Source organism: Hypanus sabinus, chromosome 11, assembly GCF_030144855.1.
Source record: "Hypanus sabinus isolate sHypSab1 chromosome 11, sHypSab1.hap1, whole genome shotgun sequence".
Lineage (NCBI taxonomy): Eukaryota > Metazoa > Chordata > Chondrichthyes > Myliobatiformes > Dasyatidae > Hypanus > Hypanus sabinus.
The window spans coordinates 25,935,851-25,948,808 of record NC_082716.1 but is presented as its reverse complement, the minus strand read 5'-3'; the positions used below and the strand labels follow the sequence as shown (position 1 = coordinate 25,948,808).

The 12,958-nt window shown below is 39.9% G+C and overlaps 1 protein-coding gene across 1 annotated transcript in view; it reads left to right on the top strand.

The window, feature by feature from the left end:
* The window catches only part of plppr5a (phospholipid phosphatase related 5a), a 199,300-nt gene that overhangs the window by 115,305 nt on the left and 71,037 nt on the right, over positions 1 to 12,958 (top strand). The window contains exon 3 of the mRNA XM_059983567.1: positions 11,495 to 11,748. Within this exon, the coding sequence (XP_059839550.1) occupies positions 11,495 to 11,748 (254 nt within the window). The remainder of the gene's footprint in view (positions 1 to 11,494; positions 11,749 to 12,958) is intronic.

Here is a 12,958-nt window from a genome sequence, read left to right as displayed (position 1 = left end):
TCTGAAATGTTGACTGTTTATTCCAATCCATGGATACTGCCTGACCTGCTGAGTTCCTCTAGCACTTGGTGTGCGTTGCTCTCGATTTCCAGCATCTGCAGAATCTCCTGTGTTTATGTGTCGTGTTGGAGCTAGCTGACAGTGGGCGGTGAGGAGAATGAGAAACAAAAAAAGGTGTATCTGTAGGAGGTGCAAGTAGGCAGAGATGAATGAAAACCACTAGGAGAAGGGAAAAAGTGAGAATGCTGGAGATGTGAGAAACAAGGCTGGATTGGCTGAAGAGCATTGTTGAATCCCGAAGCGATAATGTGCTTCGTCAGGCAGAGGTGTAAAATTCTGCAGGAAGAACAGGGAAATAGCCGACACCTGCAATAGATAACCTGGTAACTTATTTAATTGCTATCTGTCTGTCTTTCCTGTGTGATTTTTAAAAAAATCTATTGTTGTATTTCCTATAGAAAAAGCAGCTTCTGCCCATTGAGCCAGCCGAACTGTGGAAATGGTTTAAAGGATAAGGCTGTAAATCAACAGTGACAGATCTCAATGAAAGTGCTTTTTAGTGTGGAAAAATGGTTCTAATGAGAAGCATGCACATCAGGATAAAGGAAGTTTAGAATAGTGTCAAATTGAAAGTTGAGCATATTGAAGGAAAGAATTGGGTCCAAGATCTGAAATGTTATCGCTTACTCTTTCCACAAATTTAGCATTTCCAGCACTTTTTATTTTGGTCAGTGGAATGACAAAAGGCATAGGCTATAAAAGCAGGGAAAGTTTAATTAAATTTTAAGAGATGCAAGTGCAGTGTTGAGCATAGTTTATCTGCTTGTCTTTAAAGGTTGCATCTGTATTAAAGGCTGTCACTAGATTAACTGCTGGGGTAAAGCAACTAATTTACCAAGAAAATAAGCAAGTTGTACCTACATACTTTGAAGTTAGATAAGTAGCGATTGTATTGAAAAATAGCATATTGTAGATGGAATTGATAAAAATCATGTCGAGAATTTGCTTTCCTTGAATGAAAGGTTGTACTTTTGTGATAAGTGGTCAACCATTAAAATGGAGATGGGGAGGAATTTCTTACCTTGAGGATCATGAATCTTTAGAATTCTCTTCTCCAGGGAGCTGTGAAGGAAGAATCAGTGAAGCTACCCAAAGAGGAGAATGACAGCTGTTTAATCTACTAAGAAGCGTGGGGTTGTTGAGGGGTGAGTGGGAAAGTGGGGTTGAGGTCAAGACTGGATCAATCTTGTTCTCTCCATTGATTCCCCTCTAGGTGCTTGCCCCTGCATCTTTGCAAATTGTTACACCTGCCCCACACCTCTTCCCTCATCACCAGTCAGGCTCCCAAATAGTCCTTTCAAGTGAGGCAGTTTTCACATGTAAAATCATTGTTGTCATTTCTTGCATCCAACGCTCCTGGTATGGGCACCACTACAATAAAGCGAGATTAATTTTATTTCTTACATGTTAACATTCTGATGTGCGTGTTGGTAAATATAGTGAATCTCTCTTTATTAGTGAGAACTGATGCAGGTTAGGGGACCATTTGGTTGTGCATCTTTGCTCCATCTGCCACACCAGCCAGAATCTCCCAGCCGCCAGCTCTTTTACTTTCACTTCCCATTTCCACACCAACATGTCTGTCCACAACCTCCTCTACTGCCAAGTTGTCGCTAGCACCTCATATTCTTCCTTGGTAGTCTCTGGCCTGACAGCGTTAACATTCTGATGCCTATTCCCTTCTGTCCCTTATTTTCTTCCTGTTCCCCCTGACCCTATAACTCTCTCTCTTTCCCCTCTCTCAATATTAATCTGCCCATCACCAACACATTCCACCCAGTTCCTCTCATCAATTTCTTTCCTTTATTCCATAGTCCACTGTTCTTTTCTATCAGATCCCAGCTTCTTCAACCATTTGTTACGTCTACCTATTACCTCTCAGCTTCTCACTTCATTCCCATTCCCCCCTCTCCACCTGCCTCTCAATACCACACCCCCTCCACCCCACTTCACCCGGATCCATGTGTCACCTGCCAGCTCACGCTGTAGAATCAGAATCAGGTTTATTATCACTGTATGTCATGAAATTTGTGGCAGCAGGACCTGCAGGACCCAGGGCATGCCCTTTTCTCACTGTTACCATGAGGTACGAGGTACAGAAGCCTGAAGGCACACACTCAGCGATTCAGGAACAGCTTCTTCCTCTCTGCCTAAATAGACATTGGATCTTTGGACACCAGCTCACTTTTTTTAAATATACAATATTTCTGTTTTTGCATGTTTTTAATCTATTCAATATATGTAAGTGATTTACTTGTTTGTTTATTTTTTTCTCTGCCAGATTATGTATTGTATTAAACTGCTGCTGTTAAGTTAACAAACATCACATCACATGCCAGTGATAATAAACCTGATGCTGATTCTGAGCAATGGAGTGCAAGACATTAAAAAATGCACTATATAGTTCTTATTGTAACTTAAAAGTAAACGAGGTATTGTTCATGAATTCATGGATCCATGGACCATTCAGAAATCTAACGGTGGAGGGGAAAAATCTGTTTCTGAAACACCAACTGTGCGTCTTTATGCTCCTGTACCACCTCCTTGACGGTAGTGTTGAGAAGAGGGTGTGTCTCAGATGATAAACATCCTTAATGATGTATGCTGCCATCTTGAGGTAGCACCTTTTGAAGGTTTCTGTGATGGTGGGGAGGCTGAAGCCCTGATGACACTGGCTGAGTCTACATTTGTGCAGCTCCTTATGATCCTGCATATTAGAACATCTGTATCAGGTGCTGATTTACCCAGTCCACCACCTTCTTCCATCCTTTTCTACTAGTTATCTCCCCTCTTTCTTTCTAGATCCTTTCTAGGATCCCAACCCAGTTTGACTATTTTACTCAACAGATGCTGCTTGACTGACTTATCCTCCAGCTCCTTTGTATGTTGCCTCAGTCTTGTTCTTGAATGGCAGGAGATGGCCGTAGGGCTGACAGTCCCATTCCACGTACTGGTTTTTATATCCTCATGCTCTTGTTCAATAAAATCATGGCTGAAAATCAAAAACAAAACCCAGAACTACTGGGAATGTTCAGTAGATCAGGCTGCATCTGTGCGAAGAGAAACATTCCAACTTTCATGTTGGAGACCCTTCCTCAGAACTAAGAAGGGAGTAAAAGACACTTGTAAAGCTGCAGGGATAGGAGTGTCCCTGATAAGGTGAAACTGGAGTGGCTGTGGGGAAAAGCACGGTTATCTGTTCATTGAGTAGGTGGGAGCAGTTAGAGGGTGATAACATAGATAAGAGGATTGTGGAAGTTGCCAAAATGCAGAGCAGGAGAACGTATCTAGCAGGTCCTTCACCACTAGAGAAATTTGACCTCAAAGCTAGATCCCCACTAAGTTTTGACTCTACGAATTTACACATGTGTGTTTAAACTTTGATTGCATTCAAAGTCTTCTCTTCAGAACCCTCGATGTGAAAATTCCCAAAAAGTCAAGACCTCTGAGAGATACAATTACTGATCTCCATTTTTCCCTCTGAAATGGTGTCCATTGGTTTATAGATGTCCCACAAAGAGAAACATCCTCTTAGCATCCACCCTGTCAATCCCCTCAGAATCTCATGTTTCCAAATAAAATCACCTTTTACTTTCCACAGTGACCACAGAATAGGACCGGCTCAGTTTTCCTCATTAGATATCCCTTTCATCTTAGGACTGAAACCCTGTGAGTTTTCTCTGCACTTCCTCTAATGCATCTCTTTTCTTCTTCGTTTAAAGAAACTTCGTGGTATTGTAGGTGCAGCCTTACCAGCACGCTGTCCTACTTTTGTGTTTCATTCCCCTTTCCACTTCATTCCATTCCCACTACTATTATTCATGCCAAAGTAAATAATCTCTCATTTCCTCACATTGTATACAATCTGACAATTTTTTACCCGATCACATAACCTATCTATATTGGAAGTATCTTAAGGAGAGAGGGAACAAAATCAGGAAATTGGGAGAAGTGAATCAATGTATGATTAAGGATAAGCAATCACTAAATTCCCAGGACCATGGAATGAAAAACTACATCATATCTCACTGTTCATCGTATCCTCCCAAAATGGAACACACCATAAATACTTTAACTTTAACCAAGTACTGATTTGATCCCTAATTCCCAGACAATATCTTTCAATAAAATGTTTGCTAGTCTCAGGTAGACACACAGTTGCTTGATATTATTTCAGGTGGAGAATGAGATTCACCCTGGTTTTCTGGGAAACATTTATCCTTCAAATAACATCACTAGTTCACACCATCCCTTTGGATGAGGCCACGCGTAGGTTCTTTCAACAGTAAGTGTACAGAAGAATTTCCTTGTTCCATTCCAGTCATGCTTCCTTCTAAAACTTTCACACAAGCTTCTATCATTGATAATTAATTGAGGCAGAACATGTATTATTGTGAACTAAACATTGCATTTCTTTGAAAACAATGAATGCAGCTCTTTCATTTTGGCTTACATTGTTCTATATCTTAAGTGAAAAGTGCTTGGCTGATCAATTTACAATGTGACCATGACAATGGGTCAAGAAGCAAAAATCAAGTTGCCTTTCTATTCAACAAATAACTGAACCAAGGTGTCAGCTAAATTGTTCTTGAGCTCATCAAAACTTGCAGGTCCTAGGAGCCAGTGCTCATTCCCATTGACCCTAAGTATCACTCTCTAACCAATTATTTCTATTTCAATGCGATACAGATGGAGAGTGAATATCTATAAACTGCAGATGTTGAATGTCTGAAATAAAAACAGAAAAGTTTGTAAATGTTTGGTAGGGTAGAAGAATGAGAGTAGGACCTCATTAAAACCTATCAAATATTGAAAGGACAGAAAAGAGTGGCCGTGGAGAGGACATTTCCTATTGTGGAGGATCATAAGACCAGATGGCACAACCTCAGAATACAAGAATGTTCCTTTAAAACAGAGATAAGGAGGAATTCTTATTAGCCAGATGGTGGCGAATCTGTCCAATTCATTGCCATGGATGACTGTGAAGGCCAACTCATCGGGTATATTTAAAGCAGAGGTTGATGGGTTCCTGATTAGTCAGGTTACCAAAATATATGGGAAGAAATTTGAAGAATGGGGTTGAGGGAGATAATTAATCAGCCATGATAGAACGGTTGAGGAGACTTGATGGGCTAAGTGGTCTAATTCTGCTCCTATGTCTTATGGTCAGATAGCATAGGGAGAGAGAGAGAGAGAGAGAGAAAATGAGAACATTTCAAGATGGAGGCACTTCACCAGAATTGTATTGACAAAGGATGTTTGACCTGAATTTTTAACTCTACTTCTTTTCCCACAGATAATATCTGACCTATCAAATATCTCCAGCAGTTTCTGTTTTTATTGTCTGGTTGAAGCTTGTCTAGGATTGGGTGGTTGGAATGCAGACAGGATCAGAGCAGTCGTGTGGATGGAATAAGGGTCATCGTGAAGATGTAGCATTGCTGGAAAGAAGGTCAAATACATGGATGGAGAGGGATCAGAGTTGAGAACTTGAGAGCAGAGCGTGACCTGGCATGTGCAACGATGTGTCAAGAGGAAAGGATGTAAAGGCTGAGAAGAAAATATTTCTGGGAAGAAGGAATATGCAAGATCAGGAGACTAAGAATAAGTAACTAAGTGAAGAGGTTTAGGATCAGAGAAAATTTGTGTATGGGAGTAAGAGATCAGGCAGAGAGGAATGAGGTGTAAAGGAGGAGGCAATGGACATGGGCACATAATCTGTTCCAGGTCATTTGCACAATAGAGGGTTTGAGTGCATAATAGTCGGTGGCTGATGCACAATTTTCAAGGTTCATTTTGTGAAGGGAATCTCCTCCTATTGCACAAGCAGATTTTATCACAGCTGCATAAAATGTTTTATAAATTACATCAGTAATAAGAAGAAAACAATGTGTTAATTTATCTGTTAGTAGGGCTCTAAAATTAAAAGTTTATTTTTGCTAAACTGGCCCCCACTTGACAAACACTGAAGATCAGTAACTTAATGCATCCCTATTTCATAGGTCAAGAAAACTTTAATCAAATGGGCGCTAGCTTTATATCAGTGAATCAGTGTCCTTTTTATTAGGTACAGGAGGAACCTAAAAAAAAATGGCCACTGAGTGAATGTTAGTATGATAGCACAGGAGAGTTAACGTCTTAGTCCAAGTGTATTTTCAATTCAGTTCTAGTTGCCTTCTGCTGCTGTAGCCCATCCCCATCAATGTTCAACACATTGCTATATGGCTACATATATATATAAACATATAAAAATATAAACCTATTGCTATATTTCTACACTATTCTTGGTTGGTATGACTGTAACAAAACCCAGTTTCCCTCGGGATCAATAAAGTATGTCTGTCTGTCTGTTGTGCTTTCAGAGATGCTCTTCTGCACAATATTCTTGTAACTCATGGTTATTTGAAATTCTGTCACGTTCCTATCAGCTTGAATCACTCTGCCCATTCTACTCTGACCTTTCTCATTTACAAGCCTACAGAACTGATGCTCAGTTGGATCACACCATTCAATAAATTGATTCTGATTCTGAACCCTGTCTGGCTATTCTCCTCTAATCTCTCTTTTTAACAAGGTATTTTCAGCCACAGAACTGCTACTCATTGGATGTTTTTTTTATTTTCGCACCATTCTCTGTAAGCTCTAGATTAGTCTGCGTGAGAATCCTAGGAGATCAGCAGTTTCTGAGATTCTCAAACCACCCTGTCTGGCACCAACAATCATTCCATATTAAGAGCCACTTAGATCACATTTGTTCCCCATTCTGATGTTTGGTCCGTGCAATAACAGAACTTTTTGACAATGCCTGCATAAATTTGTGCATTGATTTGCTGCAATATGGTTGGATGGTTAAATATTTGCATTAACAAGTAGATGGGCTATGGGTAACCCTAGGTAAAGTAAGTACATGTTTGGCACATCTCATTGTGAGCTGAAGGGCCTGTATTGAGCTGTAGGTTTTCTATGTTTTCTAAGTTTCTTATGTATAGATTCACCTAATAAAGTGGCTACTCAGTATATTTTCAAAAATAAACATTAACAACATTTTTAGGATAATTTTTAGTTTACACTTCTCTTGCATGCTAAATCATATAGATGTCAAGGATAAAAGTGTTCAACTTGCTTTAAGTATCATTAAAAATTTAACAGTGATGAGTAGTTAAGTGAAATCTTATGCTGAGATATTTACAGTCTGTATCAACAGTACCATGTCATGGTGAGTGTAGTAATTTTTAGAGGTTAAGATGTAGAGCTTTAAAGGCAAATGCTGAAAGGTTTTATGAAAACAGAAGTTGCTCAAAATAGTCACCAGGTAAGCAGTATCCATGGAGGAAGTAATAGAGTTAATGCTCAGTCTTCAACGTTGTTCCAGTGAAGCCTAAAAGGGGCAGCTTCATTGATCTTTTTCTGGAATTGAAAAATTTTTAAGATGCAAAGACAAAGGTGAGGAGAGGGTAAAACAAAGGGAACATCTATGAAATGCTGGAAAGAAGATAAAATAATATAAGGGATGATATTTAACATAAAAGGATAAAAATGGTATATGTAAAAAAAAACAAACGTATCTAGAGGATTTGTGATACTACTAGACAAAGCTTTATCTGAGTCTTCTAAATTCAGTGTTGTCAGAAAAGATGTAAAGTGCCTTATAGAAACCTGAGCTGGTTCTCTTTGAAATTGATTTGGGCTTCATTAGGCGTGACCTCCTAAGGGTCAGTGTGTTGTTGGTGATAAACAGATGAACCAGTTGCAAAAGGGTTATATTTCATAGTGGGATTTAATTAGAGAAAATAGACATGGAGATCTGAAATAGATTCATAAGATACAAATGGTGCAAATGTATGGCTTGAAGACCTCCAGTAAGATGGTGGTGTACTTGGTTGCAGTGGCCTCTTCTGGTTGAAGAAATGGTGCAAATGTGTGCCTTAAAAGTTTTTTTTCTGATCAAAAGATCCTGTGAAACATTGGTAATGTAAAATACTGCAAGTCCAGGTCATTGGTTCACTGGTAAGACCAATGGCAGGGGAACTGCATGGGCTTGGTTGTAGCGTGGTTCTGGCCCTCGTGCAGTGGCATCACCTGATACAGCCTCCCAGGGAAGGTGGTACCAGAGGCAGTGTGGGAGAGGGCAGAGGCAAGCTGGTGCGCAGCAATCCATGCTGGGTTGGGGTCTGGCCCCTGAAGTTAGGGTTTCCTGTCAGTGTTCGCTTCCTGGAAAACCAGCTGGATTGTCTTCATCTGTGACTGATTCAGCGCTAGACAAGCTGCTTTGCCTTTATCTGCGGCTGACACAGCATGGGATGAGGAACTGCTGCATGCTTGTTCTTGCAGAAATGTGGCTCCAAGGCAACGTCCCATGTGCCATCAGTCTTCAGATCATGCCATTCTCGGACCCCATAACTGAAAATCCAAAATCTGAAAACCTATATAATCCAAACATTTTTGAGCACTGACAAATGGAAAATTTCACAAGGCACTGGGGATATTCCCAAGCAATACACATATTGCTGCACACCACATAGAGTTAAGAGAAGTGCTCACATATATAATAAACATAAGTTAATGAAAAATAGAAAAACAGTGCATAAAGCAAAAAATGAAGATTTTGACCGTGTATTGGAAGAGTGGATTTGTTAACATTGAAGTGAACACATTTCACTTAATGGTATGATTATCTTGCAACAAGCAATGATCTCAAAATTGAAGGTAATTGCGAATATTCAGCAAGTTGGTTCCAGGGATTTAAGAAAAGGCACTGCATTAAAATGTTAAAGCTTTGTGCTGATGAAGCATCTGCTGCTCATGAAGCAGCAGAGAAATTCCTTGAGGAGTTTGCCAAGATCATTACGGGTGAAACATGCTGAATGGCTGCCTCAGCCAATATGTGTGATGAAAAAGTGTAAGACAAGTGACACACACAAAACGCTGGAGGAACTCAACAGGCCAGGCAGCATCTATGGAAAGAGTAAACAGTCAATGTTTTGGGCCATGAGTCCTGAAGAAGGGTCTTGGCTCGAAATGTCAACTGTTATTTTTTTCCAAACATGCTGCTTGGCTCACTGAGTTCCTCCAGCATTTTGTGTGCGCTACTTGGATTTCCATCTTCTGCAGATGTTCTATTCCAAGTGTAAGACAAGGACTGCTTACTTATAGCACATAAATTCAGACTCAAAAATGATGATGTTGCCAAACTGTCCACCTGCTCAGCCAAGGTAGTGATTGTTTACCTGTCTCATGGTTCAATGTGCACCTTGTTTTTAATGTACAAAATTATTACAAATATTAAATGAAACTATCTTCAGAGTATATGTATAAGCTGTACGTGTAATATAAATGGATTTCATGTTTAGATTTAGATCCTACTGACAAGATATCTCATTATATGGTAACTTGATGAACTGCACCCTAGGGTTCTGAAAGAGGTAGTGGTAGAGATTGTGGAGACATTAGTAATGATCTTTCAAGAATCAATAGATGCTGACATGGTTCTGGAGGACTGGAAAATTGTAAATGCCACTCCACTCTTTACGAAAGGAGGAAGACAGCGGAAAGGAAATTATAAACCAGTTAGCCTGACCTCAGTAATCAGGAAGATTTTGGATTGGTGGAGGGGCAAGTAGTGTTGAGGAAACAGGGAGGCTGCAGAAGGATTTAGACAGATTAGGAGAATGGGCAAGAAAGTGGCAAATGAAATTCAATGTTGGAAAATGCATGGTCATGCACTTCAGTAGCAGAAATAAGTCTGCAGTCTATTTTCTAAATGGGGAGAAAATCCAAAAAATCTAAAATACAAAGGGACTTGGGAGTTCCTGTGCAGAACACCCTAAAGGTTAACTTGCAGGTAGAGTCAGTGGTGAGGAAGGCAAATGCAATGTTAGCATTCATTTCCAGAGATCTAGAATACAAGAGCAGGGATGTGATGCTGAAGCTTTATAACACACTGGTGAGGTCTCACCTTGAGTATTGTGAACAGTTTTGGGCTCCTCATCTAAGAAAAAATGTGCTGGCATTGGAGAGGGCTCAGAGGAGGTTCACAAGGATGATTCCACAAATGAAAGGGTTATCATACAAGGAACATTTGATAGCTCTGGGTCTGTACTTACTGAAATTTAGAAGGATGAGGGTGGATTTCCTTGAAACCTTTTGAATCTTGAAAGGCCTAGACAGAGTAGATGTGGAATGGATGTTTCCCATGGTGGAGGAGTCTAGGACAAGAGGGCACAGCCTCGGGATACAGGTAAGTCCATTTAAAACAAAGATGCAGAGAAATTTCTTTAGCCAGAGGGTGGTGAATTTGCGGAACTTGTTACCACGAGCAGCTGTAGAGGCCAGGTTGTTGAGTGTATTTAAGATTCTTGATTGGACACTGCATCAAATATTACAGGGAGAAGGCCTGGGAGTGGGGTTGAGGAGGGGAAAAATGGATCAGCCATGATTGAATGCTGGAGCAGACTCGATGGAGCAAATGGCCTAATTATATAGATGCAAATATTCCAAAATCTGAAAAAATTCAAAATTGGAAACACTTCCGGCTGCAGGCATTTCAGACAAGGGGTGCTCAACTTGTATTATTTTTTGTGTCTCTATGTGCTATGGTAACTAAACCAATGTACTATGTGCTGTGTGTGACTGTATGTACTGTGTTTTGCTCCTCGTCCCTGGAGGAATGCTGTTTCGTTATCTGTGTACACATGTATGGTTGAATGACAATTAAACATGAACTTGACTTTGAATACTAGAAATACTCAGCAGCTAAATCAGCAGACGTGCGGACAGAATGAAAGGAAACAAAAGGAAACATTGATCGGAATTTTATTAATCTAGTTTTCTTGAACTTGTTGTTTCTTACTAGGAAACTCTTCTGCAAATATGCTTTCGAAAATAAATGGTGGGAATTAATTCTACATACATGACTGTCTTGTTCTTCAAAATAAACAAAAGCAGTACAACTCTGAAACGCCCAAAAGGCCTTCCTGTCACTTTCAGGAGCCATTTTCTGTTAGCTCCTTAATTGGAAGGTTCAGGCAATACTGTCAATCTTCCTTCCAAGTTCAGTTTTGTGCCTGTAACTTTCACTATTAGTCATAAATTTAATTGAGCATAAAAACCACTGAGCATGTATGAAGCATTTCAGCCAGTCAAATTAATGTGTACCAACATATTTTTCCAGAGAATTTCTTTCTGAGAAATGCTATTTGCATGTAACAAAAAAAAGGCAAGTTGACATTGACTGAGAGGGGCACAGAAACACTTCCAAAGCAATAGATAGATGAAAATCAGCTACAAAATCCAGAATAACTTTTAAATAGCAGGGATAACTAAGATGAACTCGAGGTGAAAATTAAATTTCACAATTTTATCTGAATTATCTGATTTTCTTTGAAATTTTAGATCAAGAGGATTTCTAATTACTTCTTGCTTTTTTTGTTAATAGGGGTTTATGCATTTGGACTTTTTGCTACTGATATTTTTGTAAATGCTGGACAAGTGGTGACGGGAAATCTAGCGCCCCACTTTCTCACAGTGTGTAAACCCAATTACACAGCTCTGGGATGTCATCATGAACCTGTGCAATTCATCAACAGTGAAGAAGCCTGCACAGGCAACATAGATGCCATAACAAAAGCCAGGAAGACCTTCCCATCCAAAGAGGCAGCTTTAAGTGTGTATGCAGCAGTATACCTGGCTGTAAGTAGAGTTTTCTTGCATTCTTCTCATAGCTGATAGCTCTTAAATAAGTAACTTCAGTTATAATCTTCACCTCAGAATGAGGTCATGAATTGATCAAAGAATACTGCAACAGAGTCAGAGAAAAGTTTATGCCACCATTAATGCCTATCATTCCATTTGCCTGCATTATATCCATATCCTTCTATACCTTTCCTGTTACTTTATAAGTGTGTTGTATCTGCCACCATGACCTTTGGGACATGTTCCAGATATTCACCACCTTCTGTGGAGAAAACCTTAAAGCTACGAATGCATTTCAATTTCTCTCTTCCGTGCTCCCCCCACTTCAAAACTAGTTCTCAAATCCTCTGCCCCAAGAAAACATTTCAAACTATCCATCATATTTATGCCTTTCAAAATTTTGTAAATCTGTAAGATCATCCCTCAGTTTCCTATATTCCAGTGAGAACAAGCCCAGCCTATCAAATGTCTCCATTCTAGGCAACATCCTGGTATATCTCTCCCACACTCTCACTTTTGCCACCACTTCCTTGCTATAGTATGTTGACCAATATGTTTTCATGTGCAGCTACAATGTGATGACATAACTCATTTAGTCAATGTCTCAGCCTATTTTTCTCATTATCCGCCTGTGCTGCCACTTTCAGGAGGCTACAAGCTTGCCTGAAGCTCTCTCTCTACTCACTAATGTAGAGAGAGACCTTCAGTCAAGACCTTGCCCAAAGGTCTCTATGTAAATCTTGTCATGGACTCTGTATGTCCTACTAGATTTGGATTTCCTTAAGTGATTACCTCACACTTGGCCGGATTAAATTCCATCTGTCCGAGCTCTATACATCTTTTCAGCTGGTCTGTATACCACTGTATGTAGAGTCAAAATGAGACTTTCTCTTAGACCATACGACCATAAGGCATAGGAGCAGAATTCAGCCATTCAGCCCGTCAAGTCTGCTCTGCCATTCCATCACGAATGATCCCGGATCCCACTAAACCCCATACACCTGTCTTCTCAACATATCCTTTGACATCCTGACAGATCAGGAAAAGATCAACTTCTACTTTAAATATACCCATGGACTTGGCCTCCACCACAGTCTGTGGCAGAGCATTCCACAGATTTACTACACTCTGGCTAAAAAAAAATCCTCCTTGCCTTTGTTTAAAGGGTCATCCTTCAATTTTGAGACTGTGCCCTCTGGTTCTGATT